General features: G+C 37.7%; 1 protein-coding gene across 1 annotated transcript in view; it reads left to right on the forward strand.

Moving 5' to 3' along the window:
* Positions 1–13,619, forward strand: part of GC (GC vitamin D binding protein) — a 41,097-nt gene extending 27,478 nt beyond the window's left edge. Inside the window, exons 7-13 of the mRNA XM_012930047.3 lie at positions 743–872; positions 1,975–2,177; positions 3,343–3,472; positions 3,955–4,052; positions 5,686–5,818; positions 12,060–12,118; positions 13,474–13,619. Coding sequence (XP_012785501.2) covers positions 743–872; positions 1,975–2,177; positions 3,343–3,472; positions 3,955–4,052; positions 5,686–5,818; positions 12,060–12,095 — 730 coding nt within the window. The 3' untranslated portion in view covers positions 12,096–12,118; positions 13,474–13,619. The remainder of the gene's footprint in view (positions 1–742; positions 873–1,974; positions 2,178–3,342; positions 3,473–3,954; positions 4,053–5,685; positions 5,819–12,059; positions 12,119–13,473) is intronic.
* The last annotated feature ends 3,980 nt before the right edge of the window (positions 13,620–17,599 follow it).

Genomic DNA, 17,599 nt, shown 5'->3' on the forward strand with positions numbered 1-17,599 from the left:
GTGTCCAATCTTAAAAATAAGGTAGAAAAGTGCTGCCAAGGGCTGAGGTATATGGAAGAGAATTACTGACCACAGGGTTTCAATCCATAAGATATAAAATGTATGGCCATATGTTGCACAACAATGAGAATATATTTAACATTGCTAAACTGTATGCCTCATAATTAAGATGGTTAGTTAAGTATTATGTTGTTACAATTTTAGAAAATTGTCTCAATGTGTTAAAATATTAATGCATAAATAACACTTGAAGATATTCCTGCTACATTGACAATGAAGATATGAAAGTAGTAAAGAACAATCCTTTCTACATATGTAAATACCATGAACTATTTAAGGGCTATTTAAATCCATGGCATGGGGCTATAAGCTTTATTATTTAATTTATTGTTACTAAGTGTCAAAAAACTGAAGGGCCACAAAAACATCACATTGGAATTATGAATAGAAACACTAGCACTTGCTTTACTGTTTTAGATTCTGTTTTTTAAGGCTTCAATTCTGCATATCTAGCCAAAGAGAAGCTGCATGTTAGTGCCTAAAATTGAGAATTTTCATTGGAGGTGGTTTAATTTTGAGTCTGCGACTTTGTTACATAGGATCTACTAAGTGGCACATATATGCTGTGCAGCCATTAGGGGAAAAAAAAGTTGAAATGATGGAATCCTGCACACAGAGTGTTCACGTGAATCTAGGAAAACAGATTGTGGGTAAGCTAACAAATTCATTTTTAACTGTTTAGCCATCTGATAAAATTAGCCCAAAGAGTGCCAACTGCTGATCTGAAGGATGTTTTGCCACTTGCTGAAGATATTACTAATATTCTCTCCAAATGCTGCGAGTCTACTTCTGAGGATTGCATGGCCACAGAGGTAACACCATCCTACTTGCATGCGCTTAACTCCATTTTACAGATGAGGAAACAAAATATTAGCAGGCACTGATCTTTGAGACTCCTCAACTAGTGAGTGGCAGGGACCAAATACAAAGACACAAATTATCCGATTATCAGGCTCTTACTCTATTGTATTAGGCCGTATAATGCCTATTATTAAAAAAGGACTATAAATTTTACTTCTTCCTAAGGTTATGGAGTAAATTTATAAAACACTTTTTTGAAAGACTCAAGGACCAAAAATCATATTTTCCTTATGAATAGAGAGAAATGTATTTATAATAATAAATAAAAGGAGATACTTAAATTGAATAGAATTGACCATTCAATCTTTAGTCAGCTATTCCACATTTGAAATGTATGATAATAACGGACAGTTCAGGCACCAAGCATTTTCATTATCACATCAAGTTGTATAACACTACAGGATAACCTTGATAATTCTATAGGCTACTAATGTTTCTATAATTCTTTTCATAATTTATGACCACTTCAGTGCATTTCATCATTTCTAACTGGCATAATCCTAGCACACAGATGCAAATTGGGGTAGTTATTTTACAGAAATGCTGTCTCCAAGGTTCTACTGACCTTTCTAGTGATTAGGTACATTGTGTTGCCTAATCTTTGTTCACCAAAACATACTTGCCTGTGTAAGTAATAAGCATTCCTCTATAATGATATTTACAGGCTAAATAGGACTCCACTGCCCATGTCTGTTACATATGTTACATCTACCCAATAAACCGCATTCTTATTAAACCAATTCTCTATTATCATACTTAGGTTTCATCAGTTTTCAATATTATAAGCCATGAGCCAGCGAATAATCAGAATGATTATGTATTAATGCATAATTATTTTCTGGTATAACTTCTTGGAAACAAAGCTACACATTTTTAAGGCTTTCAGTACATATTGACAAATCACCTTCTCAAATATTGTACCAAATATCTTTCTGTGAGCATTCACACTGACTTCCATAAACACAATCCTAGGGTTTGTAAATCCAAGTATTCTTTACTTTTAACTGACCCAATCAGAAAATTAACAATTCCCCTAAACTCCATTTTTTATAGCTTCCTGAACACACCGTAAAAATATGTGACAGCTTGTCCACAAAGAATTCTAAGTTTGAAGAATGTTGTAATGAAAAAACACCCATGGGCATTTTTGTGTGTACTTACTTCATGCCAGCCGCCCAGCCCCCTGAACTGCCAGCTGTGAAGTTGCCCACAAGTAAAGATGTGTGTGATTCAACAAATACCAATGTCATGGACCAGTAAGTAGAAATGACAAGGAATATATTTCCATTTTAAGTTCACCTGGACGAAAAGGAACCACTGCAGGCCAGAGTGCAGGAAGGCAATGTGTCATTCATTTCAACTGTGAACAAGACATTGTGCATGCTGTTCAAAGATCTCAACCCTTGTTATTTGACTTTGGACATCTTAAACTCATTTATAACAAATTGAGGAGTGAACAATTGAGTTTAATACGAAGTTGTGGATGTGGAGAGAAAAAAAACACTTTCGTTTCTTTTTCTTTCTCCTCTGTTTACTAGACATGACCAAAAGAAGTAATTTGACCTGTCTGAACTTAAACGTCTTAATGAGTATAAAACTAATCTTTATGCACATAGCACACAGGTGCCTTATGATAAATGCATATAGAAATATGGTTGGAAGTCAATGTAACATTCTTATACAAAAAGCCACAGATGCATAATACATGCAAGAAATGTTTATCATACTAGCAGTTGTTTTTATACTATTGCTTCTAGGTCAGTCTTAAAAACTTAATGAATATCAATCTTTGGGACACTACTGTCAACAAATATTTTGCATAGCAAATACATGGTCATTCAAGTCATATATATAATGTATAGATACACATATATAGATATATATATAAGCTACCATTGGATTGGAAAAGAATAAATGGGAGGAAATAATAGATCTTTATCTTTTTTCATCCATCTAAAAAAGGAACTGAAGTAAATTCATCCTGTGAATACACAGAGTAGTATTTAGACAGGACTGGAATTCCACATTTGTTGAATGCTCAATGTTGTTATAAATCCTTAGACAACCGTGAGACACAGCAGAATGAAAGAAGTTATACAAACTCTTCATAGAAAAACAAGCACTCACATTATGTTTGCATAGGACAGTTTTGCATGCATTTGAAATGCCATGGGTATATTACACATAGACATCTAATTCATAAGTTACAATACTGTTAAAACAGGTATTAATTTATTCCAGTGAAAATAATATATAAACCAATATTAGGAACTGTGGTACAATCCAATATTTGGAATCAGTTTTGAGTCAGTTTTTGAATCAATTTTGGCTAAATCTTGAAGATGCAGAAAGCAGGCTCTCTGCTTTTATGATAGGTATGTCACATATCTAAAGGAGTGCATACCTTCTCTCTCCCACCAGGTATACATTCGAACTAGGTAGGAGGACTCAGATTCCTGAAGTATTCCTCAGCAAAGTCCTCGAGCCCACCCTGAAAAGCCTCAGTGAGTGCTGTGCCTCTGAAGACTCCACTGCCTGCTTAAATGCTAAGGTACCATGTGGAAGAGTTCCTTTACCAACCAGGTGGACCAAAGGTTGCAAATCACACTCAGGGAGCAGATCACAACTTATGAGCAAACCTGGATCACAAGCTATCCTTGTGTGGCTGCCAAACTAAGAATGCAAATATAGCTCTACATTTCTAAAAATTCAGGGGAAAAACCCAGATTAATGTATCAGGACGCATGAAACTCAAACTTCAATATTCCAAATAGTTCCTTTAGAATGTGGTCAAACATCATTGTTCATGCATTTCATTTGACTGCCTTTTAAAACAGAATTGAGTGTTATCACAGCGCCTACATAATGCCTGCATAGACTAAAACATTCACTGCCCAGCTTTATGCAAATAAGATGTAATATCCAATATGCATAATAAGTATCTGCACTGATGCCAAGCAGGGAATTATGGTTTAATGGTTTCATGGATGTTTTATTACAGATATTTGTTATCTAATTATTGTTTCCATACAGGGTCCTAAACTGAAAAAGGAGCTATCTTCCTTCATTGACAAGGGACAAGAACTGTGCAAAGATTATTCTGAAAATACATTTACTGAGTACAAGAAAAAGTAAGACAGTGTTCACATTCTATCTTCAATAATATTTGCCTGCTATGGTGATCGCAAAATTTGGCTGAAATTTTATGGCGTGCAATGTGAAGACTTAAAAAACATATCTGTAGTTTATATCTTGTGAGTGGCCAATTAAAAGTCACAGAAATATAAATTGTCAAAAAGCTAGATTCAGAATGGCAAGATTAGCACAGCTTGGCAACATTATTGACCTATAGTTGTTGTACAAATTGCTATATGTGATTAATTAAGAGCTATTAGATTTTTGAAAAGTGTCTACCTCGTGGCATATTATTGGACATACAGACATTTTTAAATAAAGGATAATGTTATATCACTCCAGGACCAATTCTCCATCAACTGGAGTTAATGCTAATTATACCAATAATGTTGTACAATACTAAGTTTTCTCAATTAAAAGGAAGAAAAGGCACTGCTTCGTAAATAAGCATCAACTCTAACATATCAGAATGTAATAAGATGATGGTACTGGTTTCATGGAAAATGTCTCTGTTGAGAACACCATAGTACTCACAACATTATCTAATCAGTTCTCAGATTGCCTATTTGGAATTGTTTTGAGTAACATGGACTCTCAAACACAAATAGGATGCAACACAAATATCTTCCTAAAGAACGCCAAAGTAGAACACCTTCATCAATGATGCCAAAAGTCCATGTTAGCAAAGCTCAAAAAACAAATGAAGGAGTGAGAAAGATTTAACATCAAAATAAGTATTTTTTTAGTTATCAGAAAATGATACAATAACCTAAAGGAAAATTACAAGGCCACTGTAGAAATTGTTAACCAGGAAAATCCAGAAAATGGAATTCTCTGCCAACAGTTTTAAACTCCAGAATTAGACAGGGTGATTGAAGGATTATTCATAGTCTCCATTCCAGATGAATGTGTAGAATTCCCACTTACACTTTGAAAGTAGAAAAGATCAAGACTCCAGGGTTGAAGTATTTAAATCTTATTTTCCTAGTCTCTGAGTTCCTCCCCACTCGCATCTGTGTATTCTGGGAATCTGTGCACTCCAGGAATGCCTTCATGAACCAATTGGAACAGGCTGCTCTCCATCTTGGGCCTTCCCAGCACCCATCTTACCACCCACAATGTTAGAAAACTTAGGGTCGCTTCCACCTGCTGTTATAAACCACTGGGCTGGCAATGATTTCTGCAAAAAGTGTTTTCCAAGCAAAGAATCAAGAGATCTTGAGTTCCAGTGAGTTAATATAATAGAGCTAAAAGCAACATCCACAAATACACAAACATGATGTACAATATAAAAGTTAAGAGCATCTGAGGTCCTGTGAAAGAAACATTCCTGAAAGAACTTAAAATCTGAAACAGGGGAGATGAGAGAAACAGAGGAACCAAGCAGGTGGAAGTAACAAACGGAAGCGGAGTCAGGACCAAATCTTGGAGTCCAGCAGCATTCTTTTCATGGTCTTTAAGGGGGTCATGAGAATTAACTCTCTAAACTTGTTTCCCTGAAAACCATCCCACATGTATGGAAGCTTCAAGAAATATTTTTCTTTACACTGTTTTTTATCATAAATGATCTGACACGGCTATTTTGTATTAGAGAGGTTTATAAAATAATCTCATAAATCTGTTTTTCAGATTGTCACAGCAGCTAAGAGCAAAACTGCCTGATGCCACATCAATGGAACTAGCCGACGTGGTTAACAAACATTCAGATTTTGCCTCCAAATGCTGTTCCATTAACTCCCCTCCTCTCTACTGTGACTCTGAGGTAGGCCATGGTTACCTTCTGATCACATACCTGGTTTCAAGAAAGCCTACATTCATTTCCTTCATTCTCTGCAATGCAAGTGTGCTTTCTCTGATGCTATTTGAACTGTTGTCTTTGCAATGAAATTAAGATGATGCTTTCCAGTGCCCATTATGTTCATTTAAAAGTCAAGTGTGGAGCTGGTGTGTGGCACTGAGGGCCAAGCCTCAGTTTGTGCAGTCCACATCCTGTTTCAATGTGTGGGTTGGGGTGCCAGCTACTTATGCTGCTGAAGCAGAAACTGCCGATTTCTACTAATGTGCCTGCAAGGATTTGAATTCTTGCCACACAGGTGGAGACCTGGACAGCGTTCCTGGCTTCTAACTTCTACCTGGCCTACTGCTGCTGACAGATATCTCTAGAGTGAACTAGCAATTGAAAGATTTCTCACTTAGCTTTCTGTGTACTCTGCCTTTTAAATCATTAAATCTTAAAGGACACTTACAAAATAATGAAGGGAGGGAAAGCATTATGGCTATCACCAATGCAATCTCTTTATAATATACAACTAATATTTTCATAAATAAAAGTGCAATACTTAATAAAAGGGGTTATGAATGCAAAAAGCAATGTACAATATATTGTTTTTCAAACATAGGCTGTAAATTTCCACTGTGTTTTTTAAGTGAGGGAAGAAAAACAGTACAACAGAGTTCTTCTTGCCTAGCAGAAGGACATAGTTCATGGAAAGTTTATTTCATATAAATGTGCATGTATTTGCAAAGCTTTTTGCATACATATAGTTTGAAGAAGAAAATGTTTAGAAAATAAGCTGATACCAGCACTTTCAGTTTAACTATAAAATGTTGACTACAACTTTGTCTTAATAAAATGCAAGAATTCTTGAAGACCATACGACTTATGGTAAAGCAGCTTTCATTTTCTGAAAGTTAAAGGTTTATAGTGATATTCAAATGAGAGTCACTTTTCCTTAGATTATTCCTTTCTTTGTGAACTGCTTTCCTATTCTGAAAGCAATTGGAACTCCTATAGTTTTCCCAATTTCCTTCCCTAATCTTCCAAAATTTGATAGTTCTTTCATTCATTGTCCTTTTAATATCCCTGCTCTGAGCAAGCATTGAACCTATGGATGCTGATGTCCATATCGAGTTTGACAGACAGCTCAGTTTCCTGACCCCTGCGTCATGTAAGTGGGGGCTCCTGGAAGCATCAGCTCAAGTAACCTGGTTCCTACCACCCACTTAGGAGACCCCAGCTGAGACCTTTATGGGCATCTGGGAAGTGAATCAGTACCTGAGAGCTCACTTGTACTCTCCCTCACACGCTCTCTGTATTACAAAACTAAGACATCCCTTTTCTTCCTCCTTTCTTCCTTTCTGCTAGTCCTTTCCCACATCCCCTTTTTTCTTTCTCTCCTTCTGTATCCCTCTTAAATGTGTTTGTATAGCTGACAGATTATTGATTCTACATCTTGTGCAAACCAGGGGAGGTTCCAGTCAGAGATTTTGGATTCCGATTTTAAGTGAAGCAGTGCCTCCCTACTCACTGCACTTGCAACCTGTGGCTTTTCTCCTGTAAGCCAAGGTGTGAGGCTGCTGCTTTCTGCTCCAGACACCCTTGCATAAGAGGAAGGTGTGAGACTAGGGGAGAGTCCAGAATAGGGCACTTTATTAGCAGAGCTGGGTATCTCAACCTCTGAGATCTCTGCCAGATGTCTGGTGCCCAGATTTCCTGCTCCAAGCCAAATGTTCCCTCCCCACTGGAGGAATATTCTTTGGCCTTTATCAAAAAGAGCCAGCCCTTTGGTTCACATATTCCATTTATCTCTTCAGCAATCATTTTCAATACTTAGAAAATAGAGACAGAGTTAAGAACAACTCATTGCCACCTTCTTTTCTTCCATTTCTCACCTCTTTCTGAAGTCCATGCATCGAGTTAAATGCCTTCTCCACGCTGCAGGTGACTGTGGAAGGTTTTCTGACCATGTTTTCACAGTAGCTCACTGTTTCCTCTGTTGGGGAAGGAGTAGGTATAATTCACTTTTCACTCATCACTTTTGTGTCTTTACAAAATATCATTTAATTATAAAGATCAACTCTACCTTGGAAAATGATTTAATATCAACCAAACGATGTTTTCTTTAAATGAAGTATTTACAAGAATTTTTGCTCATACATTAAGGCATGAAAAACTAAAGCCTGGTGTTTATTAGAACACTTGGAAATACTGAGAACTTAATAAAAGAATCACTGACATGGAGCCCTTGGAAGAAAGCTAAGATCATTCATCTAGCATAACTTCTGCCTCAGTCAATCCTTCCCAAAATAATTCAACTCCCATTTAAACACTTATCAATTCATTTTCTCCTATCAGTAGAAATTGCCTATTGCACTTTCAAGATATCTCCCTTTATAGAAATTCTTCTACCAATTAGGTCTTGATATTCCTTTCATAATTCCTATTGACCTTATCCTGGCTTTTGAAAATATATATATAAATAAACAAAAGACCAGTTCTCTGTTCTAAATAGTAGCTCTGTCACACTTCAGTCTTTAATTCCTTGGGCTACAAGTAGAGTTCTTTGAGTATTTTAATTAAGTTTTGTTTTGTCATTGGGAACCTTACAGTAATGAGAGTCTTTAATTAGTATGACAAACAGTGCTGCATTTTAGTGTCTTCATTACAAACCTCAGGGATTCTGATTTTAATTCCTGTGTTTATAGTTTAATCTCAAACCTATTTGTTACTCCTATTTGTAATAATTTTTAAACAATTTCAAATGAAGAATACTGTCAGGATTAATCGAACAAACAACCAGGAGAAGCTTAATGGAGAAATGATTTTATTAACCTACACTGAGGCCATCATCGGCACTTTCAGCACTTTGAGAATACATACTTTTATAACCCAAAAGAGTGCAGGTGACACACAAAAGCTTTCATTAATCCTTATCTTATGTGAAGCTAGCAATTCTTAGAATAGTTATTCCTATGTTAGCAAAACTAAAAAATGTAAGGGAGAAGACATTTAACACAGTGTCTTGGTATGTTTGGGCCTGTTATTTACAACTCAAGGAAAGCATAAGAAAATATTAAAGCCAGGGATGCTCTCTTGTGTTATTTTTAATGAACGGGAGGCTCAAAGGAGAGCGAGCACTGGGGATTTCAGTCTGCCACTCAGAGTTCCAAGGTTAGACACAAACCCAGGTGTTCCTGGCCTGTGAATAGCTCCCTTGTCCACCGATGCACTCAGCTTCCTCAGAGCACAGTAAAATATTTGCTAAATTTCACTGGCAAATGTCAGGTACTGAATTAAAATTCATGTTAGCTCTTTGATATAAAAGCTGAGAAATTTGGATTCTCATTTTATCTGCAAAAGTTGGATTCTCAGGTATTTTATTTATCAATGCAATTTAAAACAATTGCATTGAACTGTTGTCTCTTGGACAGAGTTGCTTTTGCTAAATTAATTTTAACTGAATTTAAAATGTTTAGCCAGAAATAATACTATCACCTCACCTGGAAGATGTTTGTTACTGTGGAAATTGCTATGAGAGACTCAGTCATTTAAAAGGCCTTGTGTGGAACCTAACTCTTAGATTCCATAAGAAGTGTCACTCCTGAAAACTTTGCCCTCTCCTTTGGTTATCTGCTTATCCAAATGTGCATTTCCCTTTTTGACTGTGTACACAAAATACATTCTTCAAGTCACTTGCTATTCACTTCTTTGGATTGCTTTTCAATTTTTCTATTTAACATGCAAGTTCACAGAAAAAATATTGAGAAAAAATATGCTTAGACTTCAAAACATTGACATCAAATTACTGATCTTGTTAGTCCATTCATTCATTTATTTGGGAAGACACACACACACACACACACACACACACACAGCATTTCTACCTACTGATCCATTCCGCAAAAAGGTCCATGATAGCCAGAACTGAGCCAAATCAAATCCAGGAACTCAGAGCCAGTGCAATGGTGGAGCAGGCTACTCCCTCACCCTGGGCTGCCACATCCCATATGGACACACGTTCCTGTCCTAACTGCTCCACTTTTGATGCATCTCTGCTTATGGCCGGGGAAGACCACAGAGAATGCCTCAAGTCCCTGGGACCCTGCACCCATGGGAGAGACCCATACGAAACTCCCAGCTCCTGGCTTTAATTCCATTTTTTAAAAAAATTCCATATTCATCTTTTTATGTGCCCTTGTATTATCATTCCAAACTATTTTTCAAATTTCAACATTGTAATGAGAAGGCAGGCTTATAACTTTGTATTTTCTTGCTTTGTGATCATTAAATTTATAGCAGTACTGTTGCTACCGAGTAACCAATCTTTCAGTAATTGCTAAAAGATGAGATGTGACAAGAGTTAAGCCTCTGTGTGTGTTTATTTATAGCAGAGAATAGACCCTCTGGGGTTTCCATCAGCCTTCCTAATCTGATCTCACAGCCAAGTAAGAAGAGCATAGCAGTCATTTCCAAGGCTTAGTATGGATGCTCATCACCCTCAGCCTACAGTACCTGGATCATAATTTGTTGAATCTGCTTTTCCAGTATTTGCTTGGCATTTTTCCCCTTAAAAGTAATGGTAATCTACTCTTTCCATGCCAAGTTATTTATCGCCAGAGATGAATCTCTATTTACAATTCCAAATATTCTTGGCACAACTGCCAGAGGAGTAACCAAAGGGGCTTCTGGATCCCTAAAATTGTTTCACTATGTGAAAATCTACCCTTTCCCTTGTCCTCACTTGCAATGACCAAAAAATAGAGCCATCACTTTAATTTTCTGCTGCTTTTCCATGGCATACTCAAGACTTTTCATTTACTATAGCACTCTCAGGACTAATCCATTTGTGTGTGTCACAGAATCCTGTTTGCCTAGGGAAAAACACAACAGTTTAAGAAAGACATGAAATTTTGTTTTCTCTCTTCACCTTCATTCATCCTCATGTGTTCTCCTGGGAACTCACTAATATACTTCCTTTGCAACATCCCAGAGTGCTGACAGATAGCAAGCACAACTCCCTAAATATTCAGAGCCACTGGGATACACTGGAGGTGTTTACTGGATTCTTGAAAGCAGAGACAAATGCAGGTGGTCTTGTGAAAATTGGCAGAAAGGAGGTTGATGACGTAGCAACCCACTCCCCATCACCTTCCTGCCTCAAACTTGTGGAAAGCTGACATACTCACTTCTGTATTCTTGGTAGATAAGATTTATGACACATGAAGTAGAATTTTAGTAGTCTTATATGTATCTATTCAGGGAATAATACAATGTAAATACAAAGTACGATGTAAATATTCCATTTAAAAATGGCTTAAATAAGAGTTAATAGTTATATGATGGAATGAAAATTATGATTATTCCACATTAGGCAGTGACTCTTACTTCATGTTATTGTCATAGATTTCAGCCCTAATTTGGTATTAATGACAAAAGCAAAATATTGATATAAAAATACTGCTGAACTGTTGATGCAAATTGAAAGAAAAAAAGCTAATGTTAAAATAGCAAAACTCATACAAGGCCCACAGTGTCTTCCAAATTTTGCTCATCTCACTGTAAATTTTCCTCCACTAATTAATTTTCTCCTTTAAGATTTCCTTTTTGCTATACATTAATATTGCTTTTCTATTTGCATCAAAATATTATACTCCTCTAATAATTCTCCATTGTTTCTAATGTCATTTTTTTTAACCAAAAAAGAGCAGATACTGCAGAGTTTGGAATGTGATTTTCTCTGAGGTCTGCCCACACATCACCATAGGCTGGGCCTCTGCTTCGCGTTCCTGAAATACTTGCCATTTTCCAAACACAGAAAACTTGCCCCTAGCCTTGGCACAGTGTCTCAGTCCCAATTGTCCTACCATTTTCAGGCCAGTCCCAGTCAAGTGTCTCATTTGGCTTTAGGATTCAATCTAGACACTTTCTGCTCTGACACTGACACACTTTCATTGTCCAATGACATTTTGTATGCAGCCAATAATTACCAACCACTAAACACCATTGCCATTGATTCTTGTTTTTCCCAATAGTCTTAACTCTACCCAGGCACAGATAAGTTAACCCTAAGCTCATGGGAAGAACAGTGATAAAAATAGAAGTGTGAAAGTACCTTTTGGCCAGAATCTTTCTCTAAACAGTATTGCAGAAATATGAATACCTTCCTAATGATCTACATTCAAAACACTCCACAATTACTAAAACATTCCATTTTCTTTGTCAGATTGATGCTGAAATGAAAAATGTCCCAAAGTTCTAATGCAACTGTCTTATCTTACTTAGGTAAGTAGATTTTTCTTTAATGTAGAACCCATGAATATCATATTCTATGATATGGGAAACAGACCTTATTTATTATAGATACAAATTCACTTTATGGATGAGAATATTAAGCATGGAGAAAAGTTAGAGAGCTTATGAAACTGCATAAGACATACTTAAGACTAGAGTGTGCAACGAAATTTTAAAAAAAAGTTTTAGATACTAAATCCCACCTGGCACAGAACGGTCACTCTATGAGAGAAACCCAGGAACTGAGGCTGAGGGAAGGATAGGTGGCTTCAGTCTTGCCTTATTCCAAGGCTTACAGAAACTGAAGGCAATGAAACATGCAACTTCTTGCATCATGCAGATATAACTATTACACTTTCGTGAAAAATAAAAAAATAAGGAGAGGGAAGGGAACTTTTGTCATAATACAAAGATGATAATGTGACAGAAACTCACACCCTTGTGTACTTAACTAAAATTAAAAACTATCATCTAAATTTCTTGATGGGGAAATATGCTTATCATACTAGAGGTTGATTTTTTTTTTTTTTTTTTTGTCCCTGTAGTGATTAATCGTTCTCATTGAGCAGAAAAACCACAAGCATCTTTATTCCGAAGGGGAAAACTAAAAAACAATCCCTTCACATAATAGGAGTGGTTTTACTTGTCTGAATCATTTACTTTGGGAATTTCTTACCTTTTTTTTTCTGTATCCATGAGTTAGGCCTTCATGGATATGAGGGCAGTGCTACACAGGCAAATTGTATACATAAACATAATGATAATGTTATGTTTGTCTATTGAGCAGTGCAAGAGTACTTCAAAAAGTTCATAGAAAATGGAATTAAAAGATTATTTTGGTATAAAACATTAAGTCCATCAACTGTGCAAAATACTCATGTTTATTCATCTTAGTCATTACTTTCTTTTAAAAATATCAGCAAGTAAATTTTGTACATTTTATGACATATGCTCGAATATTTCAACACATACCAATCACATTAGATTAACCATTTAAAGATCTCTGATACTTGGATTTCCATTTTTCACCAAGATAAATGTTTTAATTCCATTTTCCTAAAATGCTTTAAGAGCTTTATTTATCTGAAAGAGGAACAGAAAGAGAGGCAGAGACAGAGAGCGATTTTTCAGCTGCTGATTCATCCCCAAGGTGACCACATTAGCCAGTTGTAAGCCAGACCGAAGCCATGAGCTAATCAGGCTCTCCCACAGGAGTGACAGGGACCTAAACCTTGGGCCATCCATCATCTGCTGCCTTCCCAGGCACGTCATCAGGGAGCTGGAACCCAAGTGGTCTGTTAGCTTTATTTTTCTAATACATATGCTCTATTTCATTATTCTCACAGGCCTATAGCTGGACCCACAATGGGCAATGACCACCAGGTTTCTGTGGAACCAGCAAGGATATGCCCTATTTCTGTCAAGTCTGATGTCTTCTTACAATAATTTTCCATCCAAATAAAATGACTGCAAACCACATGCATGACTGGAAATGCTGATTTTCAGCACTATGCCTGTCATTTGACATACTTGAAGTAGGCAGCTTTAACCTTACAATTCCCTGCTTTTTCTAGATCCCTGCTGCTTCCCTCTAAAAGATACATGGCATTGCATATCCACTTTACAAACCTCAGCACACAGAACTCCCTTCTCTAACTTGCAGAACCCTTTAAGGAAGGGTTTGCCAGCCTTCACACATCAGAGCCCGGGAGAAGTCGCTTCTTCAGAACAAACACAAAAGGCAAAGTCACTTGAAAGTTCCTTCCAGCTACAAGCTGCAATCTCATGGCATTAATTAGGTAGTCTGTGCTTTGCAAAAGGAAAAGCTCTGTGGCCAGAACAGGTTTATTTCCCAAAGACTCCCAAGAATAATTTATTGAAGTGAAGTTCTAAAGGCACATTGGTTTTCAGCTTCTTTAAATCATTCATTCCATGCACCTTTTCTGTCAATGGAAAATGAAAGTAACATGCTAATACCATATTGTGCTTTGAGAATAAGATCATGTTTTGAGAATAAATGTGTCTCTGAAACTAATATTTTTTAAAATGCCACTAAAAACAGTATATGTGGAAGTGACTGCAACAGCGAATTAGAGTTCATCTCACAGTAGATACAGAATACATAACAGAGGTGTAGGTCACAGAAAATGTCAGTGAAGTCAACTGCAATCATCCCAATCGCTCTTCAACAGTATAAATCCCAGCAGGGAGCAATTCGCCAACAGAGTCAAGGTCAAGTGCTCATGCTTTTAACTCCAAGGAACTGAACAGTCCAACACCTACCTCCTCACACCTGCCATGGTAGGAGAGGCCGCCTCCTCACAGAGATTCCAAAATAAGCAACCCACCCCTGAGAGACGTTCAAGAAGCTCCTATCCATTACACAGCTAAGCAGCACTTCCAGGTTCTTTAGCACTTATTTCAATGAGAAAGGACTGCTGAAATTGAAACATCTGAGAGGCTGCTGTGATTGGGAAAATGTGAGAGAGACTCCACAAGGCAAATCAGTCCCTCAACGACACAGAGTTAGCAAGTAACAAATCAGGAGCTAGGACATCCTTGAGCAGGTTGATGGGTATGGCTGGCAGCACCTGTTCCCCAGTGAAAGCAGGTGTGGAAACCTCACTCTCTTGAAGAGTCAGTTTGTTGCATACAGCCTCAGTGTTTCTCAACTGCACTTAACTGCCAACCCCTTCTTTCCAAAAACCATTTCCTTGTGAATTTCATTTTGAAAACTCTGCTCTGCTCCTATCTGACAGTTTTACAAATCATTGTTACTGCAAACTGATTCACTGTGGTCGGGAATTTATGCATATAACCAGATTGAACTGGGTAGATTTTGTCACTAACTAGTCACAGAATATTACATGACTGATGAAATGAACGCTTTTGTGGTTCCTCCCCATATTTCCCAGAAAACTCTGAATTCCTTTCACCATTTTTCTGATTTTAAGAACTGCGGATACAAATATTGTCATTTTAGTATGTTAATCTTGGATTGCCCTCGCACAAACACGCCCACATTTGTTCGATTTCTTAGAATTAGCAGCATTTTTCTAAAGTAACAGCCAAAACACATCACTTGCCAAGTGCAGTCTAATAAAGAAACGCATTTTAATTTCCATTTACTGTCAACCATAGCTGATTTCACTAGTTCCCTCCTCACACTAGAAGTCCTAAGTTTTTCAAATTTTACCTTGCTCCCATAACCGGTCTCAGCAAAAGAAACATCCAAAGAAATTATTCTTTATACCTAAGAGCAGAATTTCCATGTCTGACAAAGTTCTCCAAAGGAAGACTAAAAGATGGAGGAACAGAAACTGGCTTACCACAGACCATGGCTCAAGTGCTCGGGTTTCTGCGGCCATGTTGGAGACCTGGGAGAAGCTCGAGGCGCTCGGCTTAAGCCTGACCCAATCAAGGTTATTGCAGCCATTTGGGAGGTGAACTAACAGGTGGAAGATCTGCGTCTCTCCCTCTCTTATAACTCAGCCTTTCAAACGAACAAAGTAAATCTAAACAAAAAAAAAAGAGAGAGAGAAAAAGAAACTGATTCACTCAGGTGTTGAATAGGAGTGCAGAAATGTGAAATCTAAGGGCTGGTTGACAGTCTGGAAATGCAGGCAGAACTTCTAGATTATAGTTGTAACAGAGCTCTTTGCTGGGAAACTCTAGCTTTTACTGACTGACCTTCAACTGAGTGAAGCTAACTCACATCACCAACCGTGATTTTTACTTCAAGTTAGCTGGTGGTGACGATTCATCCCAAGTACAAACACCCTCAGAGCCACCTGCATGCCTAGATGAGTCTTTCACCAAACAAGTAAGTAGATGCCGGAGCACAGCCAAGTTGATCGTGTAAACTTTAACTATCATACAAGGTTTCAATTGTGCCACATAGTCGCAGGTGTTTACAATTCTGTACTAAGCTGTTGTCAGGATGCCTTGTTCTCCTACAGGTGCCTCTTGAGAGATACCCCAGCATCATCATGCTAAATGATCTTCGCAGGATTAGTGTGTTAACATTTCACCTGCACAGCTGTGAAGATTTTGCTGAAGGAACTCAAGAAGGCAATCAGGGATGCCCATCTGACACAGCTGTGGTTTTTCGACTTGCTCAATTCTTTTAGTTAAGCTCGTGATGATAAAGCAAATTGAAAATACACCACTGCAAAAATTTACAGAAAAGTAAGAAAGGAAGAAGGTGGGAGAGTAGGGTAGGAAGGAGCACTGTATTCTTAAAACAGTATGTATGAAATTTTTCCCTTGATATACATTTTAACTTTTTAAATACATTTTTAAAAACTGCTGGGGGTGCCTTTATCCAGCTTTGGGGTGCCTGATTTGATCTACACTCTCTCCATTTTCAATCCTGCGTCCTGGGAGATGCATGGCACATGTAGTTGAGTCCCTGCTGCGCATCTGAGATTCAGATGAAGCTCTTACTTCCTGGCTTGAGCTTACCCCAAGCGCGACTCATAAGCTCATGTTGGGTAATGAGTCAAAAGATAGGAGCATTCCCCCCTCCCCATCACCCCTCTGCTTTTTCCTCCCCTATCTCTTCTTTTAATAAAATACTTTAAATATAAACACAGTAAGTGAAAAACCATCATTTCTGTTATTTAGTGCATTTCTGTTATTTAACCAGCTGGAGAGTTCACCCACTCCCCATTTGTGGAAATAGCTAAAAAGAAATGTGAACTCTTACAAAGTCATCTGATCTCCGTTTCGTACATTTCTTTCCACCGAACCTATGGATCAGTGACTCATAACCCTGGCTGCTCCTCAAAATCCTACAGGGATTTGAGGGGAGAAATGTCCATTTTCAGTTCGGAGTGGAACCTGCAATGCAGCCAGTCTCACAAATCCCGACTTCAGAGGCGTGTGCCCTCTTCCCAATCAGGAAAACAAAAGCATGTGAGCTCAGTTAAATGGCTTGAAGGCTAAAAGCTGATCACACCACAGCAACCATACATTTCTCAATCTGGCATTGCATTTGCAGCATTTTGTCCTTAATTACAGACTGAAAATGTTCTCTCTTCCTAAAGAAGCCTAGTGATTGATAATCCAGTCAAAAGGCTGCCTTTTCCAGGGGCTATGTCATCATGATCCATCTCTTCCAATAGTCTTTTCTCACTAGGCCGAGAAAGCAATTAATCATTCCTTTAGTCAAACTCACCATGAGGCTCCCAGTTCCGTAACGAAAGTTTCTGGAATTTATGCTAAGTGTGCTAATTTACTGGTCTGTAGATCAGAGACTTTGGGTTCCCGTGCTGTAGCTATTTCAGGAAGAAAATTCCTAACAAGAGATTAGGTCTTTGTTTCAAGGCTTCCATTTGAGCAGTACAGATATTTAAACTGCTCCATGCTCCGCTGTGAAACATTAGGGAAGCAGAACATGCCAGACTCAAATGAAAACCTTTACCTCCATCTTGTGGATGGCACATCCAAATGCAGGTGGCTGTGCAGAAA

The sequence above is a fragment of the Ochotona princeps genome, chromosome 7, assembly GCF_030435755.1.
Source record: "Ochotona princeps isolate mOchPri1 chromosome 7, mOchPri1.hap1, whole genome shotgun sequence".
Taxonomy (NCBI): domain Eukaryota; kingdom Metazoa; phylum Chordata; class Mammalia; order Lagomorpha; family Ochotonidae; genus Ochotona; species Ochotona princeps.